Source organism: Mustela erminea, chromosome 20 (assembly GCF_009829155.1).
Source record: "Mustela erminea isolate mMusErm1 chromosome 20, mMusErm1.Pri, whole genome shotgun sequence".
NCBI classification, from domain to species: domain Eukaryota; kingdom Metazoa; phylum Chordata; class Mammalia; order Carnivora; family Mustelidae; genus Mustela; species Mustela erminea.
In genome coordinates this window covers 15,556,621-15,581,385 of record NC_045633.1, presented here as the reverse complement: position 1 = coordinate 15,581,385, position 24,765 = coordinate 15,556,621, and the positions used below count along the sequence as shown (strand labels likewise).

The window sequence follows — 24,765 nt, the reverse complement described above, 5'->3', positions numbered from 1 at the left end:
TCTCCCTGTGTCCACTCTGGAGCTCTGCAACCCTGTTCCACCCAGGAGGGAAAGAAAGCCACCTAAGGATGAGAGTAGATCTGCACGCCTTCCAATTAAAACCCTTCTAAGTGTCTCTGGGTTCTCAGCATAAAGTCCAGACTCTTCGCCAGGACCTACCAGGACCTGTATGACCTGAGCCTGCCCCCTGCTCCCACCCCATCCCACACACGTCCGTTGTGCACTGGCCACCCTCAGGAATACCCTTCCCACCATCCCTTGACTGCTCAACTCTCTGGTGACCTGCCCTTGATGCCACCAGGTGTGAGGTCCCTGTGAGAAGCCCTGATGCATCTCCTTGGTCTTCCCTCATCCTAGAAACTTCCATCTCCTTGGCCCCCTCCATACCTGAGGCTATAGGGTGGCATATGTCGAGGGAGGCTTTCATCGCCCCTAATTGCCACTGAACCTTGCTTGCAGCCCACTAACTCCCCCGCATATATATAGCATATCTTTGTGTCTAGAACTCTGCTTTCTGAATGCAGGTTCAAGGCTCGTCCCCTGCCACCATTCCCCCATCAGACTATCATCCCTAAGTCCTTCCTGTGTGCACACGTCAAAGCCTCCACCAGAATGCAAGTCCTCTGAGGACAGGGACCTGGGGATTGTTTGCATGGCCCCTCCTTTCATTCCTGGTGGCCAGCAAGCATCGGGCTTGCTCACTGAGCAGAGGCAGAGCAGGGAGGATAAGTTCCATGCAGAGAGACCCCCTCACCCCCAAAGGTGGGAGACTGCACATCGCCTTTGCATAGGAGCAGCAGAAAGGACGGGGAATATGCAGTAGCAGGAGATAGGGACACAATCAGGCAATCCTTCCCCCCCATGCTGTGGAAGCCTTCAAAGGTCAAAAGGATTCCATCTCCAAAGATGCTGACGTGGACGGAGAGCTGCTCAGGCCCATTTCCTGGGGCTCTGATAATGGCACCCAAATTCACTGGTCATATTCCACCACAAGGCCCTTGTATGGAGTGAAGGACCCTGGGGGCCGTCAGCCTCTTGGGGGACTGTGCTGACAGCCATGCTGAGCTCCAAGTTCCATCATCAGGGGAGCGGGGAAGGATCTACCCCAGATGCTGTACTCCCCCTGTGACACCACGGGTCCTTCCCCTTTCCAGGAGGACAGGCTCCTGGATCTGGGATGGTAGGACCGGGTCAGCATCAGGGGCGCGTGGGCAGCTTGGCCAGCCAAGACCGCCGGGAGGCGGGTGAGGACTCAGCCCAGCGGGCGGCAGCCCCCCCCCCCCCCCGCGCATCTTTCTTACCTTCGCCAGCTGCGTCTGCAGCTTATTCTTGGCGTCCGTCACCTCGGAGATGCGGGCGCTAAAGGCCAGGTTGGTCTGGGTAAACTGCTTCCACATCTGGTCCGACAAGATCTCGAAGAGGTTCTCGGCCTCCTCGCGCAGCCGGATGGAGTTGGCCCGCATGTTCTGCGAGTGCCTGATGTTGTCATTGCTGAACTTGGCCCAGGTCTCGGGCACGGAGATCCTGCAGGAGGCACAGGGATGAGCTTAACACAAGACAGCAATCGGGCGGTGGAAAGAAGGCCTTGGAGGATCCCCAATCCAGAGTCTCACCCTGGGCACTCTTGACATCTGGGTCGGGACCATTCTCTGTTGGGGGGGTCACCCCGGACCCTGAAGGAAGTTGAGCAGTGCCCCTCTGCCTGCTAGATGCCAGCAGTACCGTCCCTCCAGTCATGACAACCCAAAGATGTCTCTAGACATTGCCAAATGTCCCCTGGGAGACGGGGAACAACGGCCCCCCACTGGGGACCACTGGGCTAACCCAACGCCCACCCCATTTTATAGGGCAAGCAACAGCATCCTGGCAAGCACTAATCTTCCAAAGGGTGCTTGGTGAGTTGTAGGGGAGAAAATGGGTCCTTTGAAAAGCTCTCTCACTACCACCACCAGAATCACAGAGACAGGCTGGGAAGCAGGCACTGGGGTTCTGTGCTGGCCACAGAGCCCCTTCAGTTCAGAAATGAGCACGTGGTCAGGCTAATGGCCCCGAATTCCTCATTCAACGAATGTTCTCTGAACACCTACCACATGCCAAGCATTGTTCCAGGCATCGGGATCGAGCCAGGCCCAAGAACATCAACAGCCCTGTCCTCACCGGGCTAAGCTTCCGGCAGAGGAAGACGGACGTCAAAGAAAGAAGATATTTACACACGGTATATGCGCTAGGAGGAACTTTAGCCCGGGAAGGATGGGCTGATGGAGTGCAGGCTTTATGTGCTTGTCAGGGTCCTAAAAGGAAAGAAAAAGGATCGGAGGGTGCTGAGGAGCTCCAGGATTAGTAGAAGTGCAAAACCGTCACCACTGAGGGCCAGAGGAGGGCCAAGAAGAAACCCCCAACCTCCTCCTCCTGCCGTCCGCCTCCCATGGGCGCCCCTTGCCTTGGTTGAACCCCAGTGGGAACCAGATGGAAAGATGGTCTTCCTGGCCGAGGGTGTAACCCTTTGCACCACACAATTGATGTATGGCCTGAGGTAGGGGGGTCTTCTCCTCTGGGGAGCCTCTGAGAAGGAGGGACATGCATTTCCCTGAGCTGGCTTCAGTTCCTGGGTAACTTTTTAAGGTCTCTTCTAGCTGGGAAATCTCCAGTTCTTAAATAAAACATCTTTCTTCTCAGGCAGTGGGGAAAAAAAAAAAAAGGGATTCAGTTTTCTGAAATAGAAGTCTCTTTTCAGACATTTTAAAGCACACTTAGATTGCATGGTGACTAGAAATTTTTAAAAAGAACACATCATATGTGGTTGGCTTGTCTGTCTTTGGCAGGAATTCAAAAATCAAGCAGTAATGGGGGTCTCGGGCTTCTGGAGATGGGAGAGGAAAGATCTGAATCAGATCTTTCAGCCAACAAATACTCGAGGCTCAGAGAGGTGAAGCATCTTTGCCAAGGTCACACAGTTACTCACCATCCATCCAGGAAGGGGGAAGCACCAAGGACAGCAGAGAGAGATTGTGCCTGACTCAGGAGTGTGCCTCCTGCTGCTGAAAGGGCACCGTCAAGGTCAGGAGCGGCAACCTCTAAGGCCCCAACCTCCCCTGGAGCAGACAGCTGTCCTCCCCAGAGGAAAGAACCTGCTCTGTCACACTCTCCCTGGGCTGGGGGAATGAGCCAGAGGCAGCTTGTCCACTGGAAAGTGGTGTGCCTCCGTAGGGGGGATGTGCTTTGGGGGCCATGTGTCCTCTAAAGAAGGGGCCAAGATAAAACACACAGGCTCCGTGTCCAGCATGGGCTCAGACTATGGCTCTGCCACCAGCTGTGTGAGCTTGGTTCAGGCGCTTCAACTCTCTTGAGCCTTAGTCTCCCCATAGTAAAATGGGGATAATAATGGTGTCGACACCCCAGGGTTATTGAGGGACTCAATGTGAAACCCTGTCTTGGCATCTGGCAACAGAGAGCACTTAATAAGGGTTTAGGAGTCACAAGACGCTGTTTGCAAAGTGCGGTGCCTGCAGCACTCAGCCAGCATCAGGTAAAGGGCACCTGCTGTCGCCAGGGGTCACACCGTCGGCTGACCCACGGCAGCGGGAACTTGGGCGGGCAGAGCTCCTGAAGTTCAGTCTCCCAAGTTTCCTTTCACCTGCCTAGACATGGTCCTGCTTTAAGAAAATGCCCAGGGTGCCTGGGTGGCTCAGTGGGTTAAGCCGCTGCCTTCGACTCGGGTCATGATCTCGGGGTCCTGGGTCGAGCCTCACATCAGGCTCTCTGCTCGGCAGGGAGCCTGCTTCCTCCTCTCTCTCTGCCTGCCTCTCTGCCTACTTGTGATTTCTTTCTGTCAAATAAATAAATAAAATCTTAAAAAAAAAAAAGAAAGAAAAGAAAAGAAAATGCCCAGTCCAGAGCCCTGGGCTAGCATGTCTGGTGAGCGATCAGTCACACACCCCAGCACTTGCTCCCCAGCTCGAGCCCCTGGACAGGGGAATTTGACAGCCTGTCCTGACTCTCTCCAGCCCCCTGGCTGCAAGCTTTTAGGGAGGCATCCGTTTGGGAAGGGAACCCTCCAGACTTCCACTCCAGATGAGCAGCTGCGGCCCCCGAAGTCCTGGTTATGTGGCCAGGGGCCCGGGGTGTCACCTTGTCAGGAAAGAGGAGGGGCCCCACCAGTTGGAGGCAGCCCTGGGCTCGGGCCAAGGAGATCACCATGAAATTCCTTTCTTCTCTCTCTTCCCTCCCTCCTTTCCTCTTTCCATGCGTTCGTTTATTCAGCAAACACTTCCTGCACACCTACTATGTGCGAAGCACAATTACATTATGCTAAAAGTTTTCTGGGTTGTTTTTTTTTGTGTTTTTTTGTTTTTTTTGTTTTTTGGTTTTTTAGATTTTATTTATTTGTCAGAGAGAGAGAGAAAGAGAGAGCACAAGCAGGGGAAGCAGCAGGCAGAAGGACTAGCAGGTTCCGGGCTGAGCAGGGACCTGCCCCCTGATGCCGAACTCGATCCCGGGACCCTGAGATCATGCTCTGAGCCGAAGGCAGACACATAACTGACTGAGCCACCCAGGCACCCCCCCACCGACTTTTTTGAAAAAGAGACCAGGATAGATACCACCCTCTCCCTGTGCCCAGAGCACCGTTCTGTCCGGCCCTCATTGGGACCCTGCACTGCCTGCAGATTGGGAAAGCATGCCTTCCTTCTGCCTGAGATTCCAGAAACAGGGACATGTCCATGACAGACCCAGGCACACAGAAGGCACCCACCTCGGAGCCGCTGTGACAAGCAAATGAGGTCACACGGCAAGCACTCAACACATCTCAGCTGCTGTCATTCCCCCACACTAGGCTCTGTGCTCTGCGCCCCACACGCCTACCTCCTTATACTCATAGCAACTCTGGGAGGTGGGCACTATTTTTATTCCAGTACAGACGAGGCGGCGGGGCGGGGGGCGGGGAGTGTAGAGAGATTAAGTACTTTGCCCCAAGCATGAGTGTAGAGGCTGAACGGGAAGCCAGGCAGCCTGGCTCCAGCATCCACTTTTAAACCACTACGGGCTCTGATGGCCACCCGTTGGCTCTCCCAGCTGAGCTTGGATCCCTCCTCCTTCTGGTTACAGTCATTCTGTTGTGGATTTGTTTAGTGGAATTGCCCATCCGGGTGCCCGGCCTGCCTTGGCCCCACGGCGGTGGCTGCATGACCCTCCCTTAGCCGACCTCTTGTACCCTCTTGCTGGAATTTTCATCTTGGGCAAAATGGGGCAAAATGAAGAGACACCCGTGCTCTGACACTATAGATGATTAGCTCCCACTTCCTGGCTCATTCAAGCTGCCAGAACCTTCCCCTCTAGCCTTCTCCTGAAGTCTGTGGCTCCCCCACAGCCTTCCAGTAAGTTCCGTCTTGTCTTAAGTTAGCTAGAATTGGATTCCGTGGCTTGCAACCGAGGACCGCTCACTCAGCCACTTTGTTTCTTACTTGACTGGTGCGTGATGGCTTCATGGCTCCTTGGCAGGAGCAGACCCAAGCCCTCACTCCCATCAGGCTTGGCCAGAGATGGGGACCAAGAGCCCAGTACTCACGTGCCATCGACTTTCTCCATGCCATGGAAGAAGCTGATGCAGTCTGACGTGTTCCTCAGGTTAAAGCACTTCTCGTCAATAAACTGGGCTGAGGTTTTGTCCTCGAGGTCCCTCTCCAGAGCGTGCTGAGCGTCTCGGTTATCCCTGTGCGGTGCAAGGATTTGCCTGGTGATGGTGCAACTACACGGAGTCCCTCGCACAAGGTCATGCAGGAGGGAGGGGCAGAGCCATGCTCAAAGCCAAGTCTCTGGACTCCCCCCAGGGTGCTCTGTCTACCCCCCAGTAGTTTCTCTGTCCTCTTCCCACTTTGATGCCCCCACTACATACCCACGACCTCCCCACACTTCCCCTTCCCCCCAATCCAAGCAGATTTGTTGTCATTCAAAACAGGAGTAGGCAAACATTTATCATAAAGGGTCAAATACTAAATACTTTGGGCTTTGTGGGTCATAGGGTCTCTGTTGCAACTACTTGACTATGCAGGAAAACAGTCTTGGATAATATGTAAGTGAATGGGCGTGGCTATGTCCCAATAAATCTTTATAGAAAAGGTGGGGGACCAGATTTGGCCCTCCAGCTGTACTTGGCTGACCAGCTTTAGAAGACGTGAATTCTATTTTGGACAGAGCCTGGTACTGAAACATGCCCTGGGCAGAGTCGGGGATTGGATGCAGTCAGGAGCTAGGCGGAGTCAAGAACTGGACAGAATCAGGGGCTGGGCGGAGCCAGGGACTGGGCGGAGCCAGGGATTGAAGAGTCAGGAATGGCCAGTCAGGGATAGGTGGAATCAGGGACTGGGCGGAGTCAGGGGCTGGGCGGAGCCAGGGATTGAAGAGTCAGGAATGGCCAGTCAGGGATAGGTGGAATCAGGGACTGGGCGGAGTCAGGGGCTGGGCGGAGCCAGGGATTGAAGAGTCAGGAATGGCCAGTCAGGGATAGGTGGAATCAGGGACTGGGCGGAGTCAGGGGCTGGGTGGAACCAAGGATTGAAGAGTCAGGATGGATGGAATCAGAGACTGGGCGGAGTCGGGGCAGAGCAGAGGTGAGCAGAGGACAGTGGACAGGGACAGTGCTTGGCGCCTGCAGGGCTGGAATCTTGGCTGGAAAGCTTAGACTTAAAAGCCACCATGTGCCAAACTCCAGACCCTGGAGAACCACTTTCATGATTCCTGCCATATTCTCAAAGTACCGGCACTGTAAGTTACTTACTACTTTTTGAAAATCACCTTTAAAATATAAATAAGTATTTTAAAGGGAAAATCTACATCGCGGTCTCTAAAGGATCATCAGTAGCACCTTCCATTAAAAGGTCACCTCACCCATAAATACTAATTAAACGCTAACAGAATCCCAGCTAGAATCTGTTGCCTCCAGAAGGTTCCAAGCCTGAACTTTCCTGTCTCTGTCTTGATTGAAACAAGATTAGTCAGTGTTAAAGATATATGAGCATCGACTGGGAATGTGATCTTGAAGTGCTTCGAGGGGACAGGGAATAAAGAAGGGAAGGACCTTCGCTACACCAGCTGATGTCCAGACACACCAACTAAAGTGAAGGGTGCACATGTCACAAGGATGTGTGTGTGTGTGTGTCTTTCTCTCTTTCTGCCTCATCTTTCTTGGTTTCTCTCTGTCTTAGGGACTTCCTGTCTCTTTCTCTGTCCCTCTCCCCTGTCTCTGTTCATCATTTTGCCACTTTTTTTTTTTTTTTTTCTGCTATGAGTACTGGATGTTGGTGATGGATTTCAAACAGGCCAGAAGCAAGAGAAGTAGATCCTGGTGGTGGACCCCCACCTATGGGAATGCTCAGGGAGTCATGTTGGGACAGGAGGACCCATCCTGAGGCCCCTGGGGCCTTCTGAACTGTCCTGTCCTGCCTGTCCTGCCTAATGAACTGGACCATGAAGAACAGACTGTAGAAAAGAAACAGGTCAGAGCATTAGAGCGGACCCAGGGCCTCAGCACCCCTGGTTGGCTGGTGCAGCTTCCTGGCCCTTGTTAATGAGCCTGGACAAAGAGGGTGCAGCCCCTGTCTCCCCTCCTTGGCCCATGACATAAAGCCCAGCCAGTGCCAAGGCTCGCCTCGCTGTGGGCCTGTGAGGAAAAGCCCTGTTATGGCTTCTGCCCAGCATTTTCTGCTTTGCTGGTGCTCCTGGTGAGGTAGGGACACAGCTCTGCCCAGACGCAGGCCTGAGGCCTCACCCAGAAAACCATGAGTCAACAGCCTAGCGCCAGGGAGGCCACCGGACCGGGTCAGCGGTGGAGCTTCCCCACGGGGGCAAGGGCACACTGAGGCTCTGCCAGTGAGGCTGTGGCCGGTTCCAAGTTCATCAGGGAGCCCTGGCAACAGGAGCTGCTTCCTGCAAGACGATGGGCACTGTCAGACAAGTGGGCCACTGCCCAAGGTCAAAGAGCCTCTACTGAGCATGGCTCGGCCTCTGTCCTGGCAAAGGGGAGGGACGCCTGTCCACCTGCTCTCATTCTCTCCCCCCACCCTCCCTGCCTTGGCTGCCTCCACCCCTTGGTGGCTGTCCCCCATGTCCCTTGCTTTTCCTCTTGCTCCGTGTCTGTGCCTCTCCATCTTTCTGTCTTTCCTTACTCTCCCACATCTTGCTTCATGGCCGGGGTTGCCCGAGCGGTCCCCGCCCGCCCCAGTCCCATCTTGGGATGATTTCCCCTCCAGGGTGCAGCTCCCCAATTTCTGATCTGGGACTCTGTTCACTCTGGTGGCCCAAACTGTCCTACTTCCCAAACCCCAGCCCTCCGTCACCCCCACACCACATTCTGCCATAGCCCCGTGTCAACCACAAATGGAAAACCTCTCTTTCTTGCCCAAAATAGGTGATCATAAAAATAAGGGCAAGAAAAACACAGTGAAGACACTGGCCCGCCCAAAGCACTTCCTTTGTTAAAATGTTCTTTTTTAAATGCAAGTATATAAAGTTTTTTGTTTTGTTTTGTTTTTTAAGCAAATTAACTTATAGACAGACAGGAGGCACACAGTCCAAGTGGGAGGTGGACTTGTCAGCAATCAGGTCAGAGGCACACCCATGACACAAGTCACCACTGCATTCAGTAATTCACCTGTCCCCACGCCACTGCTATGTGCGCCCCTTCCAACACCTCCACCCCTGCGGCTGGCCTTGACCTCACCCTTAGACCTTCAGGGAGCTTTTCAACATGGCCCTGGGTGATCCCGTTCCTGGGCCCAGTCCTCAGGGGAGGTGAGGAGCTGCTCTGTGGGTGTTGGGAGGGCAGGAGACTGACGGCTCCTCCCGGGGAACGGCCAGCCGCCAAAGCCTATCTGCGAGCTGCCTGACCCCCCACAGCATCCCCTCCAGGTTACCCACAGGCCCTGTGCAGCTAGAAGGGGCAGCTGGGGCGAGGTGATCAGCCCTCCTCTCGCTCTCTGGGTCTGAGGAAAAGAGGAGAACCCGCAGAGCAGCGTGCCCTGGGAGAGCTAAAGGCCATGGCCAGCCCCAGCCTCTGGAGGGCAGGCTATCTCCAGGGGACGTGAGGGCCAAGGGCTTAGCTAGGGGCCTCAAGCCCCATAAAACTCGGGCCTCCCTCTAATTAGGCAGGGAGCCTCCTGGCTTGTCCTGATACCGGTTAGGTCATCTTCCAAGAACAAAAGGCTGATTGCTTTTGAAGACTCTGGGCTCAAGGCATCCACCAGCCCCTCTCTGGAGATGCGCTGGCCCCTCCCTTTGATGCCTGATGTCAGCTGTTCTCTGCCATCTCCCCAAGGTCGGAACTCCCACGGGGAAGCCCCAGCCTCAGAGGAAAATCAGTGAGGCCCATGGCTTTTGCGGACGCCCTGTGTGCGAACGAGTATAGCCAGGGAAGGGCTGGGTCACAAAGACTGACGGTGTGCCCCGGTGTGCCCCGGGAAAACAAGATCACCATTGACCTCGGCTGATGCTGCAAATAAGATTTCATTTTCCTCCCCAGAGAGCTGGTTGTTAGCACTTGCTGGCACACCACTGACCGAAAGAACCGCCAAGAGATGGACAGCCCATCTGCTTGCCCCCCCGGAAACTGGGGAGACCCAAATCAGACCCCGAGAAAGGGGAGAGGAAGCCGCTCTTACCGCATCTGGATATCAATTCTTTGAGCTAGTTTTCTCATCTGTTCTTGGCAACATTTTAGCAAATCTACTTCCTGCAATGAAAAAGGTCAAAAAGAGCCATGCTCCTTAGAAAGTCACCACACCTGGCCTCCCAGGTGAGTGACCCTACCCCTACCTCTCACCGCCCACTCTTGACCCCCTCCTCCCCCCGCCCCTGCCCTGTGCAACGTCAGGGAGGGAGTCCATCTCCTGCCTCATCTCCACCCAACCCCCACCCCCACCCCCTGTCCCCAGGCCGGACAGGTAAGGGTCAGCGGCGGGGGCTCCACATTCTCCATCTTATTTTCTTCCTTCTTCCTAAATTGTACACTTCCCCTACTATGTGCCAAGAGCTCATCTGTAGACTGTGTTATCGCTATATTCAAGAACGGGTGTGAAACGGTACAGTGCGTGACATACATTAGGCGCTCCATGAACACTGGCTCTTATTGCTGTTATTATGCCTATGACGGTGAGATGCTGAGGGTCCCACGACTTCCCTTCTCCCTGTTCTCCACGTAGTGTAGCCCCCCCCACAATGCTTTCCAAGCCCTGACTCTGCATGGGGTGACACGTGGCTTCTGCTCCTGGGAGGAGCTCAGAAACCTCTGTGACCAGCTGCCACCCCCCCCTCACCACCACCACCCCCAGGGGGCTGGGCAGACCCAGGAGGCCGCTTACCCGGATAAGGTTTTTCTCCACATTGTCATGGACCAAGTCGATCCCGATCCTTTTCTCTCGATGGTACAGACACTCCAGAGCCACCTGTAGGGAGCAGTGGGGAACAGCATGTGTTCCCTGCGCCTGTAGGCACAGTCTGACCGCAGGCGACTCCCATCCACCTTTGCTGGGATCGGCTTTATCCCCCAGGCAACCTGGATGGCGCCCGTGTGGCCTCGTCACTGTGCCCGTGGGTGGGCTTCCTCCTCCCCTTTCCCCTCCGTGGGGACCCCGGAATGCCAAGACTGCCGACGGGTAGAATACTGGGGCATACTGCAGAGGTTTGCTGCGTGGATTAAGTCGGCCGGACACGTGTGAAACACTCCAGATATGGTCAACGAATTATTTCTTATGAATATATGTGAAAACGCCTTTTTGAAGATCTGTAAATGGAGTGGGGGTGGGGCTTCGAAAAGTGCCCAGGGCCACGTGAGACTCAGGTGACCCTGTCACACAGCCATGCACCTTGCAACAGTCAGGGGGCCCGTGAGCAGCGTGGAACAGAGGACAGGGAGAAGTGTCCGCTCAGGGGAGCTCCTGAACCGAGAAGCTGAGAAAGGCACGTGATTAGGCCACGGGCCGATGACGGCACAAAGAGCAGAAGGGAGAAAGCAGCAGGGGAGCGCCCCCATCTTGGTGCTGGAAGGGGTGCTAGGGATACCACAGTCAACTGATCAGAGGGTCCCCGAGCTAACGGGGATCTAAGAGACAGGCGAGAACACACACAAATAAACACACAAAGAGAAGCAATCGTTTCTGACTGTGAGCAGGACTTGGGTGCAAAGGGGTGCAAAGAGCAAGGGTGAGGCAGGTGAAGGGGGAAGCAACTGGTGGGGGCTTGGCCAAGAAGGACCTCCCTAAGGAGGGGAGAGACCAAGACCTGAATTATCGGAAGCAGCAGAGACGAATGGGAACAAGGTGCCAGGAAGAGGGACAGCAGGTGCAAAGGCCCTGAGAGAGAGGAGGAGGAGGAGCCGACAGGAAACCCCTGGAGCTGGAGAAGGGGAAGCTGGAGCCGTGAGAGGGGCCTGGGCTGTGCAGGAGCTGGAGCTGGTGACAAGGAAAATCTGGATGTTAACAGGGTGCACTGAGGGGGGTTTTAGTGAGGGAGCATGGAGATCCAGTTTTAATATTCAAAATACCAACTCCCCCACCCCCCCACCGGGGGCTGGAAGATGTGTGGGAGGAGGGCAGGAGTGGGGAGGGCAGGGAGAAGGGGGGCAGCCCTGCAGACAGGAAGAAGGGGGGCAGAGAGACCTCTGGTCCCCCCAAGCCACGTTGGGGGCCAGAGAAGCCGCCAGCGAGCAGGCAGAGCCGGGTTTCCCAGGTAGGCTGGAGGATCAAGGCTAGGAGAGGACTGCACTAGGTTTCGAGTGTTGTCTCGGGTCCCCCTGCCCACTCTCCTCTCAGGGGAGAAACCTGGGGGCCGAGGGACACAGCAGAAGTCCCCATAATGGGGTAGGGGGGAACCCGTGCCATGTCTCCTGAGGGATCTGGAGGCGGGACCTCTCCTCTAGATGTCCCCACACCAGGGACATGGCCCAGAGACGGCTGCCGGTGGCATCCAGGGAGGAGGTCCCAAGTCCCCACCTGCTCCAGCGGGGCAGCCCAACATGGTCCGTGTGACCCAGATCAGCTCCCATGGCGCAAGGCAGATAAGCCAGTTCCATACCCGAGGCCCACTCCGGGGACCCCAGGAAAACCACTCACTCGCCCAGACTCCTCTGCTGCCACAGAGCCTGGGAGAGTTTTAGCAATGGGCTAGGAATGGAAACACAGGATGTGCCCTTCCAGGAAACTGACATACCCTGACACAGTGGGGACACGGGGCCCTTTGCCCGGCCCCTATCTTCCTGCCTCAAATGAGAAGATCAAAATGTTCCTTGCAAGTAGAAGCCTGCAACAGGAGATAGGAAATCTCCCCACGAGCAGTAGGACAAAAGCCACAAGCTGAGGACGGCAGAGCAGAAAGACGGGCGCCTGGGTCCCCCCTCCGGCATCGGGTGAAGGCTGCAGTCGTCCGCTCTGTTTCCTTCTGGAATTTTCCTCATGACTTGGCTGAGCCTTGGCTGAGCTGCACGTAACAGGGGTCCCTTACGTGCCACCAAAGTCAAACCTAACTGATCCGGGATACAATGGGAGACCAAGGAGCGCTGAGAATGTCCACATTCAGATACGGGCTCATCTACTCAGCAAACATTTACTGAGAGCCTCCTGCGTGCCACGCACTGTGCTAGGCTGGGAAGACATTCAGAACACCGGCCCGGACGGCAGGTGGTCGGCATAGACACGGCTCCCGGAGGGCCGACACAGACGGGCTGCCCAGCACAGCTGCAGATCAGTCTGGAAGACGCTGGCGACAGTAGATAAAAATCCCCACCCTTGCGGCACTTAGATTCTAGATCAGGGAGCGAAATGATAACTAAGTAGATGTGCAAGTTAGAGAGCATGTTAGCAGGTGTTAAGGGCCATGGAGAAAAATACAGCAATTCTTCTAAGTCTATCCTTTACCCAGCAGCCCGCGTGCATGCACCCACACACGCACACAGGCATGTGCAGAAAGTCTGGACAAAACCTCTGCAGTTTGGATGCAACCCCAAAGAGAAAAGGAAAACCGATTCGGGCTGAGGAAACCTGATCTGACTGGGATAATCCTGGGCTGCAGGAACTGACAACGGAAGATGATGCGAAGTTCCCAGGGCCTTGACCTTCACTGGGGAGGAGCAGAGCGCCCAGGGCTGCCCTCCTGGCCGCTGCCATGCCCCCTCCTTCCCCAGTTCACCTGCAGGGGACAGTCGAGCTCCTCGGCAGCACACTCCAGCCGCCTCTTGACCGTGTCCAAGCTGTGGTTCTCTTTCAGAAGCCTCTCCAGCTCGTAGCCCAGCTCGGACTTCCAGAAGCCGATGTCCGACAGCCTCTGGCCCAGGTTCCGGCTGGTCCCCTCCTGCATCTGGCGCGTCAGCTGGTCCTTGTCCTGCATGAGCCGCATGGAGTCGCCGGTCAGCCGGCTGGCCCACAGCCGAGAGGCCTCGGCCCCGCGCATCTGCAGCTCATTGGACCTGTCCCAGTCATGGGGGGTGTAGCGGCAGAAGAGGGCGGAGCGGAGTGCCGGCAGGATGGTGGGCGGCCTCAGGGGGCTGCGGCTCGTGGCCCCCTCATCCATGCAGGTCTGTGCGTTGGAGATCTTGTAAAAGAGGCTGGGTCTCCATGAGTTGAGGTAGCGGTACCCAGGCAGGTAATATGGCTGGTAACATTCCTGGACCACCGGGGCGGGCACAGCCGGGGGCAGCGCACTGAAGCCACAGGCTTTCTTGGGGCCACAGTAACTGGCCGTCTGACTGGTTCCCAGAAACTCCATCCTCCCCCATCAGTTGCCCTTGGGCAAAACTCTGAGGGGCCGAGGCATGGCAGGACGGGGAAGGATCTTCTCTTAGGGATGGGCCGGACCTCTATGACTCGGCACTGTTGTCATAAAGCCTGAAGGAGCAGGGCTTTATTGGGGCCCCGGCTTGTTTTGGGCCAGGTAGGGCCATATTGTCCCGATTAAAACCCATGCCAAAAGACAAAGTGAAGGTGAGTTTCTCCAGCCACAGAATTGGGGGAGCAAGAAATGGCATTGATCTACTTTTCCCTAAGAATCAAATCGGCCTTTCACACCTAACTCTGCCCCTGGGGGAAAATGCAACGTAGTCCGCTCTGGTAGACTCAGTCAGCTCAGGGAGCCCCAGCCAAGGTTAGTTGTCTTCCTTCCCTCTCTGTCCCCAAGACATCCGAGGGCTGAATACTACTCAGCAGGAAAAAAGGAATCTTGAATGGACGAAGCCAAGTAGAAGTCGTTAGACTCAAAAGACCACATCCTGTATGATTCCACTTAGATGGCATTCTGGAAAGACAGACCCATGTGGGCAGAAGACAGACAAAGGGCTGCCAGGGGCTAGGGGCAGAGGGAGGTGGACTGACTACAAAGGAGCAAAGGAGCATGGGAAAACATGGGGGGCGTGAGAGTAGTGTCCTCTGTCTTCACTGTGGTGGGGTTATACAGCTCTACATGGATGCCAAAACCCACAGAGCTGTCCACTAAAAGGGGGGGGGGGTTTACTGTACGCAAGTCAGGCTTCAACACACCTTAACTCAGTATAGGAGGCGGGGGAGGGATCGTGAAGAAGACACCATGTTTGTCGGCCTCACCACTAAGTCCCAGCACCCACCACACTAATGAAGGAATGAACGGGCGTCCTGAATCAAGATCCTGACTGTGCCGGGAAGACTATTCAACCCTCCCTTCTCTACCACTGGTTTTAAACCATCAAGAGACTTGACCCCTCTTTGGCTGGTGGGATCAGCAACGTGATCCCAAGGGACAGAACAAGAGGGGTGCTTAATGTGCAGAGCCTTCTCCCTTCCGATTTGGGGAAAAGAGGAACCTAACCCTCAAATAAGTTGTCCTTGTTAGTGAAGTGTGATGGTCAAGGGAAAGTCTCTCCCTAACTACGACTGAAAACAGGGGCTATCGAGGACCAAGGCAGAGGAAGATGCTATTAAGCACCTTGTATATATCTGATTCTTTCTATGTACTCATTGAACTCCACCACAAACCTAGAACGAAGGGCTTGACACCCACCCCCATCTTATAGGGTGGGCTCTGGACCCCCTCCACCTCTACAATGCTTTCCTTTGTAAGCCCTTTTAAGATGAGACACCACACGCAAGAAGTGGCAGCACATCTGGGGACATCAAGAAAGGGGTCCAGGGGCGCCTGGGTGGCTCAGTGGGTTAAAGCCTCTGCCCTTGGCTCGGGTCGTGATCTCAGGGTCCTGGGATCGAGCCCCGCATCGGGCTCTCTGCTCAGCGGGGAGCCTGCATCCTCCTCTCTCTCTGCCTGCTTCTCTGCCTACTTATGATCTCCGTCTGTCAAATAAATAAATAAAATATTTAAAAAAAAAAAAAGAAAAGAAAGGGGTCCAAAAGATTCGGGGTATGTTGGAAGCACAAAAGGTTCATGTCCAAAAATAACAATGTGACCGATATCTAAGGGTATAAAGGAAGGTTTACATTCAGCTGTTGCATGAATGTAGGAACCATACTTGAAGTAATGCGACTCTGAAATAAATTCTAGGAGGGAAAGGACCTTGTTTGGATTTTCCTTGTCAATGCACCCACAGCACTTGGTAGATTCTTGCTACGTAGCAGGTGCAAAAGTGGGGGTTGTTGAATGAAGTAAAAAAATGGAGGAGTGGGTGGGTGGATGGTTGGGTAGACAATGAAGCAACAGAACGTCAGAAGCCATCCAATGAGAACAGATGACGATAGCTCAATGGAAAAAGGAATGGTAAGCAGCGCACCCAATCCAAAAGACCCAAGGAATCGACTTCTAAAAATTCAACAAGTGAAAAGTATTACAGCAAGTGGAGTAGGACTTTGACTCTTAGCAGTGCCTCGCCGTGGGTGGGGTAGTGGCATTTCCAAGGTTCAGTCACATCATAGCTGATGTCCGTACTTTAGTCCTTTCCAGGGCGTAATAATACTTCATCGTGGGATGGACTGCTTGTGTGTCCATCCGTCTGTGGATGGACGTTTGCCATTACGAATCATGCTGCTATAAACATTCATGTCAAAATTTCTAGTCCTCTCAAATATAGAGCAGGAACTGCTGGGTCCTGTGATAATTCTGGCTAAGACAGTGTTGAGTTTTGTGCGCCTGGGTGTCTCAGTCAGTTCAGCATCTGCCTGCGGCTCAGGTCATGATCCCAGGGTCCTGGGATCGAGTCCTGCAACCGGCTCCCTGCTCAGCGGGGAGCCTGCTTCTCCCTCTCCCTCTCCACCTCCCCCTGCTTGTGTTCTCTCTCTCTCAAATAAATAAATAAATTAGTCTTCAAAATAAGATACTGTTGAGTTTTAATAAAATGTAAGTTTCAAATTAGCCAATTTTTATTGCTTACTCTCTATTAAGTAAAGTACACGTAGAGGACTCTTAGCCTGGGGTTCGGTCAGCCCCAACACATGCAGACTCTCTGCACTCCATTTTGACAATAAGTTCCTAATGTCTGGGAGTCAGTGGTGCTCTCTTTGGTTGCGATTTTCATCCCCAACCCTTTGGGGTGCTTGGCACCCCTGTTTTCAGACAGTAGGCTGGAGATATACGAGGAGAGCCGAGATGGGAAGAAACCAGAACCTGGTTGCTTCCATTCCATCATTCTGCGTGACCGCTCATGCTCAGAATGGACAATGGTGGAGAGCGTGACCTTTGTGGTGTGATTATTTTTATTTGGCAAGTTGGCATTTTTGTTCATATGAAAAGCTTGCTGACTTCTAGGTCTTAAAAGTGAAAAATAGGGGCACCTGGGTGGCTCCGTGGGTTAAAGCCTCTGCCTTCAGCTCAGGTCATGATCCCAGGGTCCTGGGATGGAGTCCCGCATCGGGTGCTCTGCTCAGCGGGGAGCCTGCTTCCTCCTCTCTCTGCCTGCCTCTCTGCCTACTTGTGATCTCTGTCTGTCAAATAAATAAATAAATAAAATCTTTTTTTTTTTTTTTAAAGATTTTATTTATTTATTTGACAGAGAGAAATTACAAGTACACTGAGAGGCAGGCAGAGAGAGAGAGAGAAGGAAGCAGGCTCCCTGCTGAGCAGAGAGCCCGATGCGGGACTCGATCCCAGGACCCTGAGATCATGACCTGAGCCGAAGGCAGCGGCTTAACCCACTGAGCCACCCAGGCGCCCCAAAATCTTTTTTTTTTTTTTAAGTGAAAAGTAATCTCTGTATTTGCCCATTGTATCAAAACTAACCTGGAACAAAACTATTACCCAAAATCCTGTTGTAGGGAAGACTGGGGGGGGGGGTGTTAAAACAATTATCTACCTAGGTAGCCACTGCTTAGAGACCTCTCACCATAAGTTTTGTTCTGGTTTCTTTTATTTTTTTTTTAAGATTTTATTTATTTATTTGCCAGAGACAGAGGGAGAGAGAGCAAGCACAGGCAGACAGAATGGCAGGCAGAGGCAAAGGGAGAAGCAGGCTCCCTGCCGAGCAAGGAGCCCGATGTGGGACTCAATCCCAGGACCCTGGGATCATGACCTGGGCCGAAGGCAGCTGCTTAACCAACTGAGCCACCCAGGCATCCCTGTTCTGGTTTGTTTTCAATCTTCTTTAAAGCATGCTGATGGAAAATGCATTCTCTTCCTGGAATCTCTGTAGGAAGTGGATGGGGACAGTCACGTGAGTGACACCCCCCTCCCCAGTGGGGCTCCCCATGGTCCGCCAGCTCTGCCCCCCAAACGGGAGACACCACATTCAGCCCCGACTATTCTACCACAATCACTGCCTGAAACCTGCTGTTTTGAGGTCGCTGCCTGACTCCCACGGGCTGTGAAGGGGACAGCTTTGCATCTGGGAACTTAGTGGGAAACCCGACAGCCTACGGAAGAAAAGGAAGAAAAGCATGGAGACCGTCTTTAGGTGATGGCTGGAGCCACTGTCTCACAGAACTTTCTGCAGTGAGCAGATCAAATCAGCAAGCGTTCCTTGGGCGTCCCCTATGGGTAGGCAGGGGTCTTGCACGTGTGCCTACTTGGCCTCCGAAATAGGAGGAGGAAGCAGAGGAGGAATAGGGGACTGGAGGTGGCTCTAAGCAGTGCTCAGAAAAACAGCAAAATAGGGACACACGCGGGGGAGACCAGAAAATCTGGAAAGAAGCTGCTTTCAATTCAGCATCTGTGTCAGATTGTGTCGTTCAAAAACCAAAACCTGCATTTTAAAATAAAGCACATCCCCCCATCCCTGCACTTGAAAGAGGGTATCTTTTGGGAGCTTACAGCACCAGCCCCGGCAGGTGTCTAATAACCCAGAAATCTTTCTGGACATCTCCCTGCAGATACACGCCCCCATGAATGCTAAGTGTGTTCACTGCTACAATGATCATAGCAGCGAAAAAGGCAGAATGAACTTCTGTCCCTCGGTACAGGATGGCTAAAATAAAAACCCATCTTTTCATGGCTTTGTATGCTGCAGCATAAAAAGAAGATGGACCTGTGCTGGCTGATAAGAATCAACTTCTAAGATATAAGTGAAGAAAAGCAAAATACAAGACAGGTTACATGATATGATATACATGTAACTTACATGGATGTGTATGCAACTTATACACACAGAAACACTTCCAGAAGGATGCAAGGGAACCAGCATTGGGGTGATTACCCTTAGGGGATACACGAGTGGAACTGAGGGGTGAGGGGCACAGAAGGAGGCTTTGACTTTTTGGTTAAGCCTTCCATACTAACATATAAGTATACATATTCACATGATTTTATTTTAGCATATACATAGTATGTATTTCACATATACTAATATATATAACATAGACAGTCTCGTGGGTATTATATACATCTCCCATACGTATACCCTAATAGGACTTCCACTTCTGGCCAAGATTGGATAATAGAGATTGGCTGTACCCTCGAACTGAAACAATTCAAAAACACTAAAATATATAAAGCAAGGATTTTTGAAGTCATTGGACGTCAGGCCATGAAGGAGAGTCATTCCCGAGAGACGAGAAACAAATGAAGCAAGTCGTACCCTTACCCCCAGCTCACAGCCTGGACAAAGCTTCCAGGCCACGCACAGGGATGGGGAGCCCCTTGTGTTGAGGAGACGGAACTGGGAAGGCAGGACGCCAGTGTGGCCACAGTTGAGCTCTGGAGAGACGCAGAGGGGCCCTCTTCAGCAGAGCATCCCCAGTGCTGGCATGTGAAGACACAGCCCTGGGCAGGGGAAGGAATCATCCCGCAGGGTTAGTGGGAACAATCCCCAGAGCTCCCACGGGGTTGGGAATAGCTCTCCCTCCCACCAACCACAGTAGACAATGTCATAATTTTGGGCAGCATCGAGTCAAATACTCGGAAGGGTTTTTGCCTCGGTGTTAGGGCAAAATTAGTCCTGGACTCAAGGCCTCTCTGGTGCCGTCTAGAGAAGCTGAAAAGCCAGATCTCAAAAGAGGAAAGAAGTTTCTAGCCACTTAGCCCTACCCCAGAGAAAAGATCAAGAATACTTGTAAAAAGAGAAAAAACAAACCAACAAAACTTCCAGTGCTCAATAAGGGAAAATTCGCAATGCCTGGCATCGAACAAAAATTACCAGGCAGGCCAAGACACAGGAAAATACGAACCACATCAATCCAGACCAAACCGGCACTGACACGGATGACATCATTAGTAGGGAAGGACACTTTAAACATTATAACCGCATTATATGTATTCAAGAAGCTAGACCACATTTAGGACACGATGCGTGGAGACATGGAAGACGTGCGTGTGTACACACGCACGCACACACACACACACGCACACACACACAGGCCTGAATCGAATGTGGGGAGATGGAATGACAAAGTCTAGATGAAAAATACGTAAGATGGGATTATAGGTGGTTGCATTCCGCCGGGGCTGCAGAAAGTACCACAGACGGGGGCGCTTGTAAACAACAGACACATTTTTTTTTTTAGATTTTATTTATTTATTTATTTGAGAGAGAGAGAGAGAGAGAGAGAGAGAGCGCACAAGCAGGGGGAGAGGGAGAGAGACAAGCAGACTGTCCACTGAGCTCAATCCCGGGATCCTGAGATTAGGACCTAAACTGAAGTCAGGTGCTTGACCGACTGAGCCCCCCAGGTCCCCCCAGGAACGTATTTCTCACAGCTCTGGAGGCTGGAAGTCTGAGATCAGGGTGCCACTGTGGTGGGCTCTGGTGAGGCTCTCTTGCTGGCTGAGAGACGGCCCCTTCACCTTCTCTGTGTGTCCCCACATGGCCTTTCCTTGCGAGGAGAAAGGGAGCTCCGCTGCCTCTCTTCTTCTAGAGGCACTAACCCCATCACGAGGTCCCGGGGACCTCACAACCACTCTCATCGCCTGCCCGAGGCCCGCCTCCCACGCCATCACAGGGGAAGTCCAGGCTTCAACATACGAACTGGGGGTCGGGATGGGGGTACAAACATTCAGCCCGTAACGAGGCAGACTAGGATAATGAAGAAGAAGAAAAAATCAGCAAAGCTGAAGACACAGCAATAGAAAGCCTCCAAAAAGAAACAGACAATGGGGGGGGGGGGCAGTTGGAGAACCATAGAGTATTGCTGAGCGAAATGTAGAAGCAGCTAAATAGAGAGCTATCTTACGTGTGTGGACGGGAAACCTCAACAGTACGAAGAGGTCACTTGTTCCCCAGCTGAAGGTCAGAGGCAAAGCAAACCCCGGTGAGAATCCCAGCAGGCTCTTACTCTTTTTTTTTTTTTTCTTTTTTCAGGTGGAAACTAGTAAACTGGTTCTAAAATTTAAATGCAAATTCAAGGACCTAAACTAGCCAAAAACAACTCTGAGAAGCAAAAAGTAGGAGGATTTAGACTTTCTGACTTCGAGACTTATTAGAAAGCTACAGTATGGTATCGGCACAAAGACAGACAAGGATCGGCAGAATAGCACGGCCTTCTGAGAGATGAGTGCAGAACAAAGAATCCAGAAATAGGCCCACATATTCACAGTCGAGAGATCTTCAACAAAGGCACAAAGTTAGATCTGTGGAGAAAGGATAGTTTTCTCAACAAATGCAGCTGGGACCACCGGATATCCATGTATTAAAAAAGCAAATCGCATCCCACACCCGACACCGTAGATTGACATTACATACAAAATTTAACTCCAAATGGGTCACAGACCTAAACATAAAGTCTGAAAGTATAAAGATTCTAGAAAGAAACAGAAAATTTTTGTGACCTTATGTTCGGCCAAGATTGCTGTAAGTGATGCTAAAAACACAACCCGTAAGGGAAAAAAACGGACAGACTGAGCCTCATTGGAATTAAGACATGCGTTTAGAGAATGAAAAGACAAGCCACAGACTAGGAGGAGATGTTTGCCAAACATATAATTTATTGATGAAGGACGTGCCTCCCGAATTTATACTACACTTGAAATGCAACAGGAGACAGCCAGAAATGTTTTTAAATGGGCTTAGGATCTGAGCAGACGTTTCAGTGAAGAAGCTAGGCTAACGGCAAATAAGTGCATGAAAAGCTGTTCGACATAATTACACACTGGGGAAATGCAAATTAAAGCCACAATAAGATATGACGGTCCACCTACTGGAACACCAGCGTGTTCTATTCCCCCAACAACTAACCCTTTGAGGTAGTTCATATTATTATTGCTGTTTCACGGAGGAAGAAAGCTGAAGCATGAAGAAAAGACTCCAAGCCTGGTAAACAGAGAACTGGGATTTGAACCCAACACCAGGCATTCAAGAATCCTGGTGCTTAATCAACATGAGTAGACTTCTCTAGATGTAATCGACCTGAACCTTATTTTTTGACTCATTTTTATGTTAAGTGTATATAGATAGCTCTTTGTTAGATGTTTTTGCTGGATCCAGGGAAAGAGGTGGACAATTCTCTCCACTTAAAACTTAATTTTTCGCGTTTTTCCGCACCACTTTGATCATAGGTGGGGGGAGCGCGCCACCTACCGGTGAAAGGCGGAACTGCAGGCACCTCCAAAGAACGTGTTTTCTCCACCTGCACGGGTTTAAAATGCTCTCGTCCCGCTGAGTCGGCATCTGTAAGTTTAACCAGCTTGCCCCAGGTGTAGTCTTGTTTCATCCACTAACCCGCCGGGTGATTTTGCGCAACTGTCCCGGTTTAGGGCTCCGATCCTGCATTCGTAAATAGGGTGCAGGATTCCACCTGAGTTTACCTAAACAGAAGCCTGTATTGGATCGTTGCTCTCTGGATGTTCTGTGTTCCACGATTTCCACGAATTACAGTGTTTTACGCCCGCAGCAACCGCATGGGGTGGGGGTGGAGGTGTGAAATGCCTTTATTATCCCCATTATACAGGTGAGCAAACCGAGGCCACAGATGAGAAGGCACTGGCCCGGTGGCATTCAGCTCATGAGAACTGGAATCAGGATTTGAACACGACCTCCGACTTCAGAACACGGGCTGTAGAGCCGCGGGTCATCTGCCCTCACGCATCTCACACATCCGCATCCAGGGAGTCTGGAGGGCTATCGCGACAGACCCTGAAGAGTTTCTAATTTTCTGACAATTTTATTGTCTAAAACTGTTACATTTGACCTACAAAGTCATTTAAAAGGACCCTGAGGGTTTTTAAAACATGATGTGATGATGCTGTGATTTATAATAAACACGTTTGGCTTTCTTCCCCCTTATTGACACAGAGCTCCTAAAACCCTGGCAATTTCCAGAGAGTGAGTTAGGTCTTTTGTTGTTATTGACATGACTTTAGGGCCTCGGCTTGGGACACGGGCTGGTTGCCAGGGAACCAACCCTGCGATTGGAGGGTTGGAACTTTCAGTCCCCCGCCCCCACCCGGGGGTTGAGCCAATCACCAACGGCCAATGATTTAATCAATCCTGCTGGTGTGATGAAGCCTCCGCAAAATCCAAAAGGCCAGTTTGGAGAGCTTCCGGTTTGGTGAACTGGGGGGGTTTGGGAAGAGTCGTGCCCAGTGCGGGTAAGCGAGCCCTGCACCCTCTCCCCGTGACCTTGCCCTAAGCATCCCTTCCACCCGGCTGTTCCGTAATTCTCTCCCTTTACAGCAAGAAGAGTCATCCGCTAAGTGGAAAGTTTTTCTGAGTTCCGTGGGTCGCTCTAGCGAATTAATCGAATCCAAAGGGAGAGAAGGTCATGGAAAACTGATCTGTAGCCAGTCGGTCAGAAAACAGTCGACTTTGACAGGCGTCTGCAGTCCACGGAGGGGTGTGTGTGTCACTGGAACCCCCAAAGTATAGCCGGGCAGTCAGGACAGGTGACAACCCGGAATTGCAACTGACACATGAAGTCGCGGGGTGGGGGGGGGGGTGTCCAGTCCTGTAAAACTGAGCCCCTAATCTGTGGATTCGAACGCCATCTCCAGTGAAGAGCATCAGAATCAAGGAACCCGGCTGAACTGTAGGACCCCGGCGCTGTTTGGTTTGGAGAAACCCCACACTGGAAACCGGGTTCAGAACCCCTTTGGGCACATGCCAAGGCTCCCTGCCTGAACAGGTGCCTATCCTAAGACCCCCAGGGGATCATACTATGTACCCACGTTGAGAAAGTAAGCTACAGGGGATATGTGCACAAGTGTCCCAACACCCTTTATGCACATTTAAACTCTCATCACATCGACAGTATAACCAAACTTAGAAAGAAAAAAAAAAAAAAGATTTTTGTTTTCGGAGCAGTTTTAGGCATATGGAGAAATGTTATCAGGAAACTTAAGAGATTTCCAGAATATTCCCTCTCTACCTCTCCCCCCAACGCCCCGCCCTGGGCAGTTTCCCCCATTACTAACATCTGGCGTTGGTGGAGTCATTCGTTACAATGGGTGAACCATAATAGTGAATCGTTATTATTAACTAAAGTCCACAGGGTGAGTTAGAGTCCCTTCTTGCTGGTGCAGGGCCTGGGAGACGGATACGTGCACAATGTCAAGTACTCACCATCACACCTGACCGCGGGAGAGCTGCCCTGCCCTAAAAATCCCGGGCTCTCCGCCTACTCCTCCCTCCCTAACCCAACCCCTGGCAGCCACTGAGCTTTCTGCTGGGTCTCTACTTTGACAAACTTATTTTTAAAAGCTTTTAAAAACGTAGCTAATTAAATCTTTTGGCACACGTACTGAGTTTTTCCACATTTGAAATGACAACATTTCTAGCTCTCGCTTTGTTGTTTCGGTCTTCCTCGCCACCTTCAGTCAGGGGGACCGAAATAAAAACTTTAAATTTAAAATCTATCAAACTCCCTAAACTAAATAAATGTAAAGGAGATGTAAACAGAAATAGACTTTCAAATGCTGATTCTGGTTAGGTTTGCAGCATTCACACTTTCTGGGTTCCTAAAACGGAAAACTGGGCTCAGACTTCTGGAACATGCCGTGTTCAGGAAAAGGAGAAGGCCGTGGATTCCATGGGCCTGAACCGGCTTCCCGTGGGATGATGCGGAGAGGTGACCTGTCCCAGAGGAGGGCCAGAGAGGCCCAGAGTCGTGGTGAAGGACTGGTGTGAGCCGCAGAGCAATGGCTGGGGTACCAAGGAAAAGCCTGCTATTTGGTTTTAGATCGAGCTCAGCGTGCACAGTGGCACAGAGCAAAAATGGGGTGGCAGGGGTAACCCGAGTCATGGGGTTGAACTGGACTGAAAACCGTATCAAGGTTCGTGCTAGCTTGGGCCATAGGGAGCCAGGGAAGGTGCATGAGTAGCAGAGTGACCCATCTGAATTGTGAGGGGAAAGGACCGTATGACATGTAGCAGAGGAGCCCCCTGGGGAACCATGAGAGACAGTCCAGTACTGGCCACTCCCTGGTCTCTGCTCCTTCCAGGGACCACACTCC

The 24,765-nt window shown here is 52.3% G+C and overlaps 1 protein-coding gene across 1 annotated transcript in view; it reads right to left on the bottom strand.

Annotated features, from left to right (window-relative positions):
- Positions 1-13,824, bottom strand: part of TEKT5 (tektin 5) — a 35,216-nt gene extending 21,392 nt beyond the window's left edge. The window contains exons 1-5 of the mRNA XM_032327402.1: positions 13,171-13,824; positions 10,350-10,433; positions 9,651-9,721; positions 5,564-5,707; positions 1,302-1,524 (exon numbers count right to left, since the gene is read on the bottom strand). Of these exons, the coding sequence (XP_032183293.1) occupies positions 1,302-1,524; positions 5,564-5,707; positions 9,651-9,721; positions 10,350-10,433; positions 13,171-13,746 (1,098 nt within the window). The 5' untranslated portion in view covers positions 13,747-13,824. The remainder of the gene's footprint in view (positions 1-1,301; positions 1,525-5,563; positions 5,708-9,650; positions 9,722-10,349; positions 10,434-13,170) is intronic.
- Positions 13,825-24,765: the final 10,941 nt, after the last annotated feature.